This window comes from Lepidochelys kempii, chromosome 2 (assembly GCF_965140265.1).
Source record: "Lepidochelys kempii isolate rLepKem1 chromosome 2, rLepKem1.hap2, whole genome shotgun sequence".
Taxonomy (NCBI): Eukaryota; Metazoa; Chordata; order Testudines; family Cheloniidae; genus Lepidochelys; species Lepidochelys kempii.
In genome coordinates this window covers 62,668,877-62,684,647 of record NC_133257.1, presented here as the reverse complement: position 1 = coordinate 62,684,647, position 15,771 = coordinate 62,668,877, and the positions used below count along the sequence as shown (strand labels likewise).

General features: G+C 38.3%; 1 protein-coding gene across 4 annotated transcripts in view; it reads right to left on the bottom strand.

Moving 5' to 3' along the window:
* Positions 1–551: 551 nt before the first annotated feature.
* ARMC1 (armadillo repeat containing 1) overlaps positions 552–15,771 on the bottom strand; it is a 50,684-nt gene continuing 35,464 nt past the window's right edge. For 3 of the 4 annotated variants that reach the window (XM_073331016.1, XM_073331015.1, XM_073331017.1), the window contains exons 4-7: positions 7,729–7,918; positions 3,504–3,620; positions 3,329–3,403; positions 552–2,764 (exon numbers count right to left, since the gene is read on the bottom strand). In XM_073331016.1, coding sequence (XP_073187117.1) covers positions 2,573–2,764; positions 3,329–3,403; positions 3,504–3,620; positions 7,729–7,918 — 574 coding nt within the window. In that variant the 3' untranslated portion in view covers positions 552–2,572. The remainder of the gene's footprint in view (positions 2,765–3,328; positions 3,404–3,503; positions 3,621–7,728; positions 7,919–15,771) is intronic. The other variant, XM_073331018.1, reaches the window with a different exon arrangement.

Here is a 15,771-nt window from a genome sequence, read left to right as displayed (position 1 = left end):
CTTCGCACAACAATGAAGGTAAGTTCAAAGTGGATGCCATAGAATCCACCAGGTCACAGAATTGCAAAATGTTCTCAAAAGGAGATGACACAGAAGCAATACCCATATGTTCATCAGGTGCCAAATCAGGATCAAAGTCTCTATCCATCTGATAGCTCCTCTTGTTGAACAGTATCTCCTCATCCCCCTCTTCAGGCAGAGAATCAGGCACTATTGCTGAGCTGCACGTGCACTCTAATGGGCACTGCTGGGAGAAGGTCCTACCATTTGGCTGCACCAGATAGCACAAAACCTATGTTAATATGCACAGTCACTCGAAGAATACTGTTTAAATAAAAGCACATTCTAAAAATATTTGCAGCATGCAGGACATAACACACTAAAGAAATGGTTGAGCATGGGTCATTTGATATTATGATGAGGTATTTGTGTTTCTCTCTCTTGAAATCCAAAAATAAAGAGCATGAGCTTTTAGAAGTAGAAAACCCAAGAACATAACAGAAGTCAATTGTCATTACTATACCCCAAAAACCACAGGATGCAGGAGTATGTTTAGTTTAGTTATATTACCCTTTATTATTTTACAATATATTTCAAAAACTTGTACAGATGCCTTAACTGTTTTACAAGACCTGCAATACTGTCAAAAAATAGCATACCTAAAGACTGAATGCACAAACTGTAATACCTACTTGTATTGAACCATTAATATCCAAAGGGGTATAGTAATTTAGTAAGTAGATGTGCAGTAATACAAAATGCAAACAAATGTTAACAGAGAAAAGTAAACTTTGCATTCATGGCTATAGAACAGAGGGCTTTTCAAACACATTTGGTACTGTAACATTCTAGACTGCAAAATGAGTAATATTACATATTTAAAGCAATACATGCCCTGGAAAGCTTGTATTTTCAATCTGTGCGTATAAACCTGAATCAAAATGAGCTAGCTACATTAAAAAACAGAGACATCTAGTCTGAAAGTAACCTTTTTCGTCCCCGAATGACACTGAATTTGAGTGGGTCAACTCTGACTTTTGTTACTGTTGTTATTTTACACTATTCTTTCCTGTACACTGTTGCATTAATATGAAAGCCTGTGAATGATTTTACTCCCTGCCCATAACACTGGGGAGTAACTTTTATGGAGCAAACATTTGTCTCAGTCTCCAAATTGAAAATGTAGCCAATGTTATAGCATGGATGTCATCACAAAAAACATTTTTTTTGGTCAGTTTTATAATAGCATTACAGTTTTTTAGCTGTATTCCTGTGAAGCAACAAAGCAGTACTGTAGTTTTCAGAACACTGAAAATGCTTACTAATATTTCAATATCTACTTTCATAGATTCTACCTACTTTTGCTATCTTTTCTGGTCACAAAACAGAGAGAAGATGTTAATCACCAAGACATCTTTAAACTTACACTGTCTGCAAACAACAAGACAAAACCAATTGTTCAGGTATGGTTTTTGTCTTATCCACGTTGATGTGCTTTCATGGGAAAATAATGAAGGCAATAAGAGGAAACAACTACAGTACTACCGATCAGATTTCTGCCAAGCAATAAAAGTTTAAAGTCAAAATTTATGAGAGTGGCACTGTGGCGGAACAGGCATTCAATTTGTTTTATTTTTCAAGTTTATGAAGTTTCAGTTACCATTATAGTCACTTATAGTGGGCACTATCTGATAACGGAGTAAGGCCAACAACCCACCTTCTATCTCAGAAGAAACTGCAATAAGCAGTTGAGCAGATCACAGCTGGATCTTGGAGTATGATCTTCTTAACCAGCCTACATGGCAGTCAGTAGTATCTGGTACTATATACACAAAGTCACTCACACCCATCATTGAAATGATTTTCCTACAGCAGTTTATTTACTGTATAACATATACATACATACATACTTCTTTCTGCTCATTTAATCCCTTATATGTTAATCTCATAGCTCACCAGTGGTTTAAGGGCTGAAAAATATTTCAACAAACATAAGGGGTTATAAAGTTCAAGTGTGTAGCAATTTTATTTTCATACAGAAATTTAATATGAAATGCTGGTTCTGAACATGGTTGGCAAAAATAAAAGGCAAAACAAAGGCAGGGTATATTTTCATCTGGAGTCAATGTCTAGAAAACCAAAAGAAATAAATCTGAAATAAGGCAAAACAAAAAAGGCATTTTGATTCATGCACAACTAGAACTAATAAGAATTTCCTTTCAGAGGTCCTGAGACTTGAGTTGAATGGGTTCTCCCTATCGCTTGCTTCGTGTGAAGTCAAACTTAAAGCTCCATAAGCATAAATGTTTGGTTTTTAATAATGGACCCATTTAAAAAAGGAGACAATAAAATGTACGTGAAAACAAACAAAAGCGACTTGATCTGAGGCCTCTGTCCTTTGACCTGCCTAACAGGCTAAATGGCCAATAAAATGTAAAATGCAGCATACATTTGTGTAATCTAAAATCTTTTCGTGATAATTTATTGCAAATTGCACTTGGCAGTTCACCACACCAATGGAAAACTGGCCACCCTGTTGGTTGTTCATGCAGTCCTTTAACCACAACGCAAGTCACCAGTAGAAAGACCTGGACAGAAAGTTTGCCGCTGTGCTGAGCCAGCTGGCTGCACCTTCTGGGTGTGACCCAACCCGGGATACTGCTTTGTCTTGTTCCTTTGTAGGGCTTTCATCCTCTGGCAAATAGTCAGGTAGATCTGTATTTTGCTCTACTTCTACAGGAGTATCTTGGAATGGAACCAGCACCTAATGAATAGAAGAGTTCAAGAAATTGTCAAATGCTGTGAATCAAAATGAATACAAAAAAAGACAAGGGCCTCATCCTGAGAGGCAATGAACACTTCCCTAAATAACTGCCATGGTAGATATTAGGCACTGTCAATCCATTTTATTTAGACCATATGCAAGAAAAGTACAGGTTTAAGGTAAAAACATACCACCAAAAAGTCAGACTATCTTTCTCTACAGCTGTGAAATAAAACCACATCATTGAGATTTGCCTTCTTGACAGAAACCAAATCTCAGTTTCCCGACTCATCTCTCCAGGTCAGGAGAGTCTAGTGTCAGCAGGAGATGGCTGTCCTGTACGGTTACACCTCTTGCTAACAGTTCAACAGTAATTTCTAGGAATACTATTATATGGATTCACATCTTTGGGCAGTATACACTTTAACCTCTTTATGTTGTGTATGAATCTCTGACAAGTACAACAATGTACAGTTCCTTAAGAATAGAAGTGATGGGCATTGTAGTACAGGTACCAAAGATCCAAGCCAGATCCACCTCTAGTTAGAATGAACTGTATCTCACCTCCTCTCCACTTTCACTTTTCACAACTTGCTGTGCTTTCATAACTTTGGTTGATGCTATTGCTGTTGCCAAAGCCTACAAGAGGGAGAAAACACAAGGAAAATAAAGGAAAATAGTGTTATAGAACTGCAACAGATGCACAGGCCTTAAAGCAAGCACAGTTGCAAGTACTTACTTCTGCTTTTAAGTCTGAGCGAATTCGGACCACACATCTTTGAACCGCCATTTGAAATGTAAAGCTAATAACTCCTTTAATTTTCAACAAGGCTTCTTCACAAAGATTCCTTCGAGACTAAAAAAAAATAAAGTATTAACATGCAAAGGCCATACAAAAGTATTAACCGTGGATGTTATGACAAACTCCTGCATCTTTTAAGACAGTTGGTAAATAAGGTAATTTTGCAGAAGAAAATAAATAGTGCTGGTTACAATTATTTTTAATACACATACACTGACATTTCATATTGCTACAAACCTTGTCATAACAAAATTTACAACATTTTTGCTTATATTTTAAAAGTCAGACAAGGATGGAATCAACTGTAAATAATCAGGAAAAAGTGCTGAAAAGCAAAGAATGTTTTTCTCCGTATGATCAGCTAAACAGTCCCCTGAGGTTAAGTCCGGATTGAGTGGAGCGCTCATTGATGTGTAGTTAGTGTTTAAGTTGCTATTTATCAGACACCTTGTATCCATACTGACTGAATGCATCAAAGCAGCTGTTGTATCCTTCAGCTACCTCATCTGTGGCAGCTCATGGACATCAAAGCACAGCATAATCTTAACTCTGATTTCAAGGGAAAAAATGTTTGGTTAAAAAACCAACTGCATGTTATGTTTAAAGCAAGTGACAATGCCTACTGTGCAATAACATTACATTGACCTATACTGGTTGCATCTAGTCTACATTACCTTAAAATGTTTTCTTACTTTTTCAGTATTTAGAAAACAAGATGGTTACTACAAAGAGAGTAAAATATCTATTTGGGAGACTGTTACCACAAACAAAAAAGCTACATTGTAGTGGGTTACCAGAGATAGATACATATATACACACCTTGACAGTCTTATAGACTCAAGTGTTAGTCAAGTTTCATCAATCTGCTAACTAACTGGTTCAGCTAAACTATACAGAGGCAAAACTCAGCTTACTTCCATGCACATATGAATGTCATTTTGGACTGTATTAAAGAACATTAATAATTAGAATTGTGGCAATATAGTAGGCCTGGGCTAAATATCTTTACACAAAAGTGTGGGGGGGGAGGGGGCAAACTGCATTGTACAAGTGAAAGACAAATAAAACCACTTCTGGCCACGAGGAGGGAAGGCACAAAAGGGTGAGAGGCAACATGGTTTAGTAGACTAAACAAGGGGTGATTGCATGGATACATATATCAACTGACAGAGTCTCTCCTTCTGAGAGCTTGGTCAAATCATATAATCTGTGCCTCTGTTTCCCTAAATGGAGTAATACCTATTCCACAGAAAGTTTACTACTTTAAGTTGTAAAACACTACATGAATGCTAAGCCTCAGCAGAGTGTGTACAAATCCCTTCACTAGCTGGAGACTTGGCAACCTCCAGCTATTTGGACAACTGTCCTTTCCATTGATAACTATGAACAAATCCCAGCTGGGCAATCCTTCTACCACAGCATGGAATTTAGGGTTGGGGAAAACAAAACCTAAAGGTAACTCAGGTATCCATGTTTTATATAATGAGTCAGTTAAGTCTGAGATGCATATCAAAGACTCATCTTGCCAACTGTTCCCAAAACCATCAGGCCAACTCTGTGTACTGTGAAGTATCATAGAATATCAGGGTTGGAAGGGACCTCAGGAAGTCATCTAGTCCAACCCCCTGCTCAAAGCCGGACCAATCCCCAATTTTTGCCCCATATCCCTAAAGGCCCCCTCAAGGATTGAACTCACAACTCTGGGTTTAGCAGGCCAAAGCTCAAACCACTGAGCTATCCCTCCCCCCCTACCAATAATTATGGTAGACAAGTCATTTGCAGTTCATGGGGGAGTGGGAAGGATAACAAAAAGTGGGCCCAAAAGTGCTAAGGCTGCCTCTCGTGTAGTGTTCTTAAAAATTAATAAAAGATTCTGATTATTTGGGGCTGACAAAAAATCCTGCCAACTCCGGCTAAAATTATACAGACTACCCATTTGTTACCACTATGAAGTCTTATTGGGAAGATTAGACGGCAGTAGATCAATCAACAGACTTCTGTTGTACTACATTTTTTGTTTTTTGACTGAGATCATTATCAAACTCTACAGAATGTAGCTTTATTTTGAATGAACTGATCAAGAACTATTTGAGGTCTCCAACAAGTCAAGATAGATTTACAGGATTTCCAATCACTCTTACAAAACATGAACTGGTAAAAAGCCTTAAGTAGGTCAACTCTGACATATGAATTTCCAGGCCCAAAAAATCAGACAAGTCTATTCAAAACTTCGAATTCCTGCAGATGTGTTTGATACATTGAAATAGTTCTTAAGTTTAAAAAGAAAAATAATTTAATAAAAACAGACTCTGCTCTTTATTCACATGAATACACAGAGGAAGGTAATGGGTCATCGCTGGAGCCAAGAGTCAATTATGGGGGCAGGTAAGAAGCATTGCAGACAGAAACTGGTTTTTTTGCTTTAATTTTGGCAGGGATGAAGTTAGTTATTTGACAGTAAGAATGTTTCACAGACCTGGCAAAAAATGCTAAGGCCAGCCATGCATATGCATACACATAGATGAAGTTACACACATACCTCAGACCGAATCTTCTTTGTCAAGTGCTATATAAAGCTAAATTATTGTTATTGTTCACATCCTCTACCATTGTATAGTTCCCAACTTATTCTAACACTTAAAACTGCTTTGTAGGGATGTTTTACTGCTGCTGTGTTATTCCAGGCACCTCGAATATCAGTAGGGTTTCTTTGATAGGCTCATGAAACTCAGAACTATGTACATTAGCTAATCCAGCCAGCACACAGCCAGATTCTTCTTTTCCTTTAATAATGAGCTGAGAAAACATGCTGGTGTATTCCAGGCAACCGGAGAAGCCCGAAGTTCTGCTCTCTGGATCCAAACATCTAAATACCTTGTTATACACTTTTTACTAGGATAGCAATGAATATCTTTGCCACAACGCTTAAAAAGTGAAATTGCAAAGAGCTGCATTAGCTCCATTTGTCAGGGAACACAAATAAGAGGTCTTCAGACCTGCTGGCCTCAGTCCATTTACGGGATTATATGTACTTGAATTGGCAGACAAAGGAGAAGTGGATAGAGTTTATCTGTGTTTTAGAGAAGCTTTAGAGACTCTGATGCACAAATGATCTACAATGTTAGTAAACATAATAGGAGCATACTATTGGAATGTATTAAAAACTGGTTTGAAGATACAAAAGCAAGTGATGCTGATAAACGAACAAGTGAAGGGTTCCAAGGTAAGTACTTATTTCTTTACTACGCATACAAATGACTTGGAGTACAATCTAATTTCAAAAGGAGCTAAATGTACTCACAAGAAAATATGAGGAAGGGAATGCTATTGATAAACTGGGTTCCCAGACATGCTTACTTGGAAAAACGTAAAGTAACAAAACAAAGGATCAGGTCTGATCATTTAAAATGGGTACAAAGCTGAAGATACAGAGACCTGAGGGCATTTGTGAAGAACATGCTTAAAAAATCTACATGCTATTTGGCAGCCGTAAAAAAGCAAACATAGCCCTGGGGTGTTGTACACAGGGTATGGTGGATAAATCTGTAGAAGTTATTTTGACCTTACATAAAGACTCAGTGAGATCTCACTATCTCAAGTGCCAGTCTGGTCACTATAGTAGAAAACATCTCACAGACTACAAGATGATGTAGCAAAAGGACGCTAACAAAATTCAACGTTCCTTAGAGTTATAATAGAAGATTAGTCAGTGGCTAGAATCTCTCATGCTGTACAGGCAATTGTGAAAAACAAGGAATGGTTTTGATTCCAGTGCTCTGACCACAGAGAAATATCATGAATCGAGATTGATAAAAGGCAGTACCTCAATTATTCTAAAGGTGACTGAAACAGGAAACAAAATTGGCAAAGATGGAAATGGAATTATTTAAAAATACAAAGTTACAAAGCAACTAGCCATAAATATTTCTTGCATTAAATGTCTTTAAATTATATATCAGTATTTCAAAATATGACTCTCAGGAGTTGCTGGCATACATGAAAATAATAAAAGCATTCTTTGAATGCCCTTCTTTTTTGGTGCAAAGTATGTTTGAATATATTTTGCACCATATTTTGAATATATTTTGCATGTACATTATCACAGTATTTCCCTATCATTTCCAGTCTGATTCCTAATGATAAGTACTTAGGATTTACTTACTGAATCATCAAGGCCATCTATATGTAAAACCACTGTTTTAGCACGTTTATTTGTACTGCCCAGGAAAAACTGAGCTTTCCGCCGGCAAGAATTCATTTCATTCACACCATCCATGTCTGACATGTTGGAAGCTTGAAGGATGTCATAGACTTCAGAGGCTAAAAGTTTAGTCTCCCCTGGTGTAGTAGTCCTTAAAGAAAAAATAATACATTGAGATTTATAAGGATCTATTTTCACAGTTTTATTTCAATTAGCTGCCCCATTTATGACTCAGTATCTTGAATGATCAGCACACTACGGAAGCATTTTATATAGCTAATATGCAGTTAGAAGAAAATATTCCTTAATTTAAAAAAAATAAAATAAAAGAGAGGGTCTACCCAACCCACTTCCATCATCCATATGCCAGTGCTATTACCAGCCTGAAACTGAAGCCAGAATGTTTATGTTAATTTTATACCTGTGAGCTTCTTTTGCACCATTATTTTTTAATGATATATCAAGAACACTTTTAGTTTTTATTTCTCTCTCTGCTATGTGTCATATCTATTTAGAAACTTGCAAACACAATAATTAAACTGATTGACAAACTTTGATAACCCCCCCTCCCCACAACATGTTGATTAGGATACACAATGCAACCATGTTGTGTTCTATTTGCTTAATAGCATCTTTGATTAATCTCAGTTCCCAGAACTATGTTGACATAGCTGGTGCTACAAAAAGAAAGCAAATGCAGCTGTAGATATAACATAAATAGTTGCCTCTGTACGAGAGGATATCAAACTGCCTTAGAGATAAGTATTCCATCTCTTACCTACCTTGTGGGGTACCATTCCCATTTTACCTGGAATTTTACATTTTAAATAGAGTCACAGAGATTAAGTAACAAGTCAAAAGTTCTGCAGAAAGTCAACAGCAGAGCAGGGTCTAAAACCCACAAGTTCAGACTCCCAGGTCCCTGCTCTAACCATCATTCCACACCCTTCTCGACTGTGGATCTTTAAAAATAGCATTGTGGAGATATTCCGTATTAAATAAGTTAAAAGTAGGTTAAAATTGGTGGCATAAGCTATATGGGAAGCTTTAAAGGAAATGAATTTAGATATTAGACTGGACATCTTTCATTATTTTCTTATGCTTAATCACAACTGAATTTAATGGGCCAAATTCATCACTGAATTAATTTCACTGATTTCAATGGAGGGCAGGATTTGACCCATCATTAATAAACTATAATATTTTGAATGAATAAAAACAACACTACAGCAACATCGTACAATGCATCTTACTGTGGCCAATCATAGGCATAAATATATTGTAGTAAATAGCTAAGTTTTTCCTTTGAAGCTTTCTTCCTTACTATTTCATCCCAATAACTAGCCCGGGTCAAACATTACCTCCATCCCAATTTCATATCACAGAAGAATAATGTTGGAGCAAAATCTTAGTCAATTCCCTCCCTCTAGGTCTCCTACTGAGTCTTGTCTTCTCTTCCCTGTGACTGTCTTTTAGATTGTAAACTCTTTAGGGAAGAACTATCTTATTTGAGTATCAGTACAATGTTCACCATGCCTGCACTTAAATTAAAGTGATACTGTGAGGTTTGTCCTAAAGATGATACAAAACAAGACACTGGGGCCTGAACCAGTACAGCATTTAAACAGTCACTTAAAATTAGGCACATGCTTAAGTTCATCCCTCTACAAGGAAAAACATACTTAAGTAAATCGAGGTCAGATAAAAAATGCATGCTTTTTTTTCATGATACTCAGATTCACTGGACAAAATGCGTACATGTCGTCCACGGCTTGAAGTTGAAGGATGGCGTCTATATTTAGGTGCTAAAATTTGACAGCAGTGCCATGTGAGCTGATGCCTCAAGGAACGATAAGTTAACTTTCAAGAAAATGACAGCTTAACAGGGCACCATAACACTAAACAGCCGTTTGTTATGTTAAATTGTGTCCAACAAAATTAAAAGACACAGAAGCAAAGTCTTCTGTAATACCTATTCCCTTTCAAATATAATTTGTTTTTCCATTAAACTTAACTGGCCAGTTCACAATCAGTATAACTTTTTCCCAAAAGCTTTTTTCTAAATACAGTAATTCCTCACTTAACGTCATCCTAGTTAATGTTGTTTTGTTGTTATGTCATTGATCTATTAGAGAACATACTCATTTAATGTTGCACAATGTTTGCTTATAACATTGTTTGGCTGTGGGGGCTTGGACCCAGGATGGGCTGACAGCTCCCCTCCACCCTCCCAGTGCCTCCTGCCTGCTGGTGGCCCCGTAGATCAGCAACTCCCCCCTCTCTCCCTGCACCTCCTGCCTGCAGCAATCAGATGTTTCGCAGCATTTAGGAGGCTCTGGGGGGGACGCGGTGCGCAGCCTTCCTCCTCCCCCCTAGAGCCTCCTGAACACCCCGAAACAGCTGATAGCTGCAGGCGGGAGGCACAGGGAGGAGCGAGGACATGGGGCACTCGGGAGGAGGAGGTGGAGCAGGGGTAGGAAAAGGCAGGGTGGGAGGGCAGCGAGGGCTGGAAGAGCCAGGGGTTGAGCACCCCCCAGCACTTTGGAAAGAACAGCAAGAGGAGCAGCTGGATGATCCACCCTCTTTCAACCTCTGACTCCACCACCTCAACCAAGCTTCACTATCATCGTTGCTGAGTACAGTATTAAATTGTTGGTTTAAAATTTATACCTATATTACATTGTTTGTTTAAAACTGTTTAAAATGTATCCTGTATATCTATATAATGTCTTTTGTCTGGCTGAAAAAATTTCCCTGGAATCTTACCCCCACAATTTACATTAATTCTTATGCGGAAATTGGATTAGCTTAACATCGTTTCGCTTAAAATTGCATTTTTCAAGAACATAACTACAATGTTAAGCGAGGAGTTACTGAACAAGTTTCTTATCTTAGCCTTAGAGTACATCATGGAACACAAAATAATCAGTTCAGAAAAGACAGAGACTACGATAATAAAAGTTCCTTAAAAAAAAATCGCACTAAAAACATTAGCCATAAAAAGGCACAGAAACTACGATAATAAAAGTTCCTTAAAAAAAAATCGCACTAAAAACATTAGCCATAAAAAGGCACAGAAACTTAAAATTCGAAGTTGAATGGTATGCTATCTAATAATGAAATGGGACTTAATGTATAATGTAACAGTAAGCTGCATATATTTAGTGCTCCAATATCACAGCTGGCAGGAATTCTTATATAATTCCAGCTATCTTCATATAACTTAATTATTAAAATAACCTGCTAATTTGACAGCACAAAAAGCAAAATCTGCTATTTTTTACAGACACATTAAAAAAGTATTCTCTAGGTTGTCCCCAAAACAATCCTTTTTTTTTAAAAGTAAGGAAACTGCTATGGAAAAATCACTGAACAAATGTATTATCATTAACAACTTCTACTCATCAGTCTGCAGGGGAACACAAACTATCTTCCCATTCAAGTTAATGGGAGTTGGGATTGGGTACCAGAATCTCTGTTCACACAAAGATGATAAAACGTAAGAGTTACTATTTTTCAGAAAAGGTTTAGACACTATTTGAATACTGAACTGTAAATCAATGCATTAAGAAAGCTTAACAGTATAAATTGCAGATAACTAATTTTCTAAAAATGTAAAGGGTTTGTAGCAGGTTGCCCACAAACATAAGTATTACTTGACGGAGCGAGTTACTCAACAAGATTCAGCTCACATCGCATACGTACTATAACAATAGCAGTAAAATGAAACTAAATAAATGAACAGTCAGAGAGAGGCAAGCTGAAGTGATACCACCACAGTATAAAATCAGAGATACAAACCAGAAATAGGAATATCAGTCAAAGTAAAGTTATATGAAGTATCCATCTACATAATGCAATACTGCCTATAATTCCAATAACTAAGTTACAAACAAAAAATAGCATTATGCCAAATACATTACAGTTTCTAATGTGCTGGTAAAATAGAGTAAAATCTAAGTCTTGCACCAACCTGTTCCTGTTTCAGTTAAAGGGACTAACAATATAACATCACCACATGATTAATTAAGGATGAAATTATGAAAAACTAATACAATCATTACAAAATTGAACACTTTTTGGCAGAAAAATAAGTTGATCATGACCAGGGAAATACACTATGTATTGTAAAACCAATACCATATTTAAAACTTCTATGTTCTTTTGTGTTTGTATGGCACCTGGAACACTATGGGTGCTACTGGAAAAATAAAAATAAAAAACAAAAATGTAAACCACTAATGCACAGTATAAATACAGTAAAATGTGAACAGGCAAGACAGTCTAGCAAAGACTAAAATACAATGAAGTTAAATCAAAGCTCTAGCAGTACTGTCAACACTGGATCAAAGTAGTATGTGATATGTCAGGAGAGGATGTGTGAGATAGATCCTGTTTAAAAAAATAAAATAACTTAATTGCAAACACAGTAAACTCTGAAGCAATGGTGTGTGCGCTCAACTAAATGTGTACAGTTCATCACAGGGTTCTTATCTTTCACATTGTGATGGGGTGTATCTATTTCACCCAGATTTTTCGAAGCCATTCATCCTACAGACGGATGCCTCAGAAGTGGGGTTTGGGGCCGTACTGTCACGGGAGCTGGATGGGGAGGAACGCCCCATGCTCTACCTGAGCCGGAAGCTACACCCCAGGGAGACTAAATATTCCACCATCAAGGAGGGCTCAGCAGTGAAGTGGGCGATTGAGGCCCGAAGGTATTACCTATGAGGGGGCCCCTTCCGCCTCATCACGGACCATGCACCTTTCCGTTGGATCAACACCATGAAGGACTCGAATGCCCAGATTATGTGGTGGTACCTCTCCCTCCAAGACTACAAGTTCAGTGTGCTACACCATATAGGTAGGGATCATGCTAATGCGGACTTCTTTTCCTCAATGGGAGGGGAGGACAAAGGAGAAGGACCCTCGCTGGGTCCTTGCTTGAGGGATAGAGTGTGTGGCAGGGTGTAACTACCCTGCACTGACCCCGCTCAGGTTAACCGCACACTGTGGGCCAAAGAGGCCACACCCCTTGCCTCTGCCGGGCATGCTCAACCAGGAGACAGGATATAAAAGGGAGTGGTCTAGCTCAGTCTGGGCTGGCTGAGGAGGAGAGCAGATGCATACTGGAGGCTCCTGCCAGGGAGCTGCAGGGGCTACAGACCATGGAGGTCAACCCACTGGGATCAACGGCAGAACCACCAGACCTTGGAGGAAGAGTGAATTGGAATGCTGACGCCCCCAGGAAAACTCACAGAGCAGGAACCAAGGGTAGGAAGCAACCCAGGGAACACAACTCTCAAAATAGGAAACTGAGCCAAACTGCAGACTCCTGATTTTACAGAGGCCTGGGTCAGGACCTGGTGGAGAAGGGTTGGCCAGGGTCCCCCTGCCCTGCCCCATACCTACCTCAGGGTGCAGGCACTACTCAAGGGCTCCAGCTCCGTGGCCCAGGGCAGCCCCACGGGGCCCTGTGGGGCTCCGGCCACGGTGCCCTGCTTTATAGGCTAGGGCATTAGTATCTATTCTAGCCACTTGAGCTGTAACCCATTATTTGTTGCATGCGACCTGACACCTTGTGTTGGGGTGTATCTACCCCATGACACAAATATTTAAGAGGTCAAAAATAGTGAGTAAATTTTATAAAGAGCAAATAACTGATCCTACTAATACTGTTGTCAATGGGATAACTTATGGTAATCAAAGCTATTCCAAATGGAAAGTGTCTGGAGAATTGGATCCTAACATTTTAAAGTTAAGTTTCATTTAATGTAATTTATGTATTCATGGAAAACAGCACCTGTTATGAGTCCCAGGGAAGCTGTTTATGTTCATAGTACTGAACCGAGTGAATTTCTGTCTTAACCCTAAAATGAGAGCTAACCAGTGTGGTTTCTGCACAGGTCGATTTACATTCTGTGTTACATATGGTCTGAGGAATCTTACTGAAAAGTCTGAAGCACTGATATAAAAACCTCACATTTAAACTGCCCTTTTATCATTGAATGTTTCCACTGAAATCAGTAAAGAAATATATAATATGAAAGGACTCAGTAAAGTATTCTCTCTAAAGACATCTATTTGGAGAAACCCATTCTTACAATGAACCTCAATTGTCTTTCCAAACAACGTTTGGGAAAGTGTATGTTTTGTTAGAAGTCAGCATTTCCAGAGGGCCACAATGCATATTTTTAATACTGAAATACAGTAATTAGAGACCTCAGGAATGGAGGTTGTTCATAATTCAGAAAAAGTTATGGTTCTTTCAGAAGTTTACAACTGAATATTGACATAATACAGCTTTCAAACTTTACTACGCAGAAGAATGCTGCTGCTTTCCTTTTTTTTTAATAGTGTACATTTTAACACAGTACTGTATTTGCTTCCTGGCCTCCTGCAGAGGCCCCTGACTGCGTACTTCTGGTTCCAAATGAGGTGTGTGGTTGGTCAGTTCGTAAATCTAGTGCTCATAACTCTGAGGTTCTACTGTATAAATGTGCTTGACAGAGGCACTCTCCAGTTAAATATAGGTTCACGAAAAATCAGCTGATTTTTTGCCATAACTGATAAATTATTGCATTTCCAATCACCATAGTGCACCAATTAAATGTCAGAGAGACTTTATCCTACACGATATTGAAAGTACATGGAAGGAAGCTCTAAGTTATCCATTACAAATTTAACACACTGTGGGCAGGTGTTAAGAATTTTTCAAGAGTTAAATGTATAAACTAACGCTTCAAATAAGGGTTATAATTTTGTTTTATTAAAATTATAATAGGATAACAAATCTTTCTATATACACTTTAACTATATGCTTTTATCAAATATACCAAACTGTCCCTCAATCTATTCATTTTCAATGGCCAATTTCTCATAAGCTTCACTATTCTTATGTTCAAGATAGTTTCAGTCAGTTGGGATAGTTTTGATCGGCACTAAGGTGCACAAGATTGGATACTCAACGGCATGTTGATGGCAATCAGCTAAATAGGGAAAAGTTGCCAACACTTGTTTCCAGAAATGGATCTGTCACTAACACTAGCTTGCTGAAAATTTACAGCACAGATGAAAATCCAAAAGGCAGAGCACAATATTGAAGAAGACTTGCAAGACAAAACCATAGGGATTACTTCTGCTTGGGGATTATGTAAAAAGTAGACAAGCATTTTGGAGGCTAAAATATTATTTGGTATAATTGCTAAGGACATTGAGTTGGTGCTCTAAGATAGGATAATCGTTTTGAGATCTCTTTTCTATCAACAAAATTGATCAGGATTCTGAGAGTTGCTCAACATTGCCTCTATTGCTGAACAGGTATTGAATAATCTCTTTAATACCCTAGATTTCTTCTCCAGACTACAAGAAGCAGGACAGCAAGGAAAGAAGCAGGAAGTAACTGCTTTTGACAAATGATCCAACTCTTCTGTCTTAAGTGTTGAAAGCAAAGAAGCCCCTCTAGTCAAAAGGATGTTGTGAAGGCCAAGACCATAACAGGGTTCAAAAAGAACTAAATAAATTCATGGAGGATAGGTCCATCAATGGTTATTAGCCAGGATGGGCAGGGATGGTGTCCCTAGCCTCTGTCTGGCAGAAGCTCGCAATGGGCGACAGAGAATGGATTACTTGATGTTCATTCCCTCTGGGGCACCTGGCATTGGCCATTGTTGGAAGACCGGATACTGGGCTAAATGGACCTTTGGTCTGATCCACTATGGCTGTTTTCATGTTCTTATGACTTTTGATAGAACTGGAGATGGACACTGCCACCACAAGCAGTACCACAGACCTGACAAGAACAGGAGCTTCTTATTCTTTCTGGTATATCAAATGAAGAGGTATACCTGAAGTCTGGCTGGGCATAAAAATTAGAACTGGAAATGAAAGCTTCCAACTTTTCCTGTGTGATAGGCACATTATTCACCTTTTTATTTTCTTCGAGTCCTAGTCTAAAGGTTCCCTGAACATCTGGCTGTCAGTATATGGCAGGGCCATGATGTC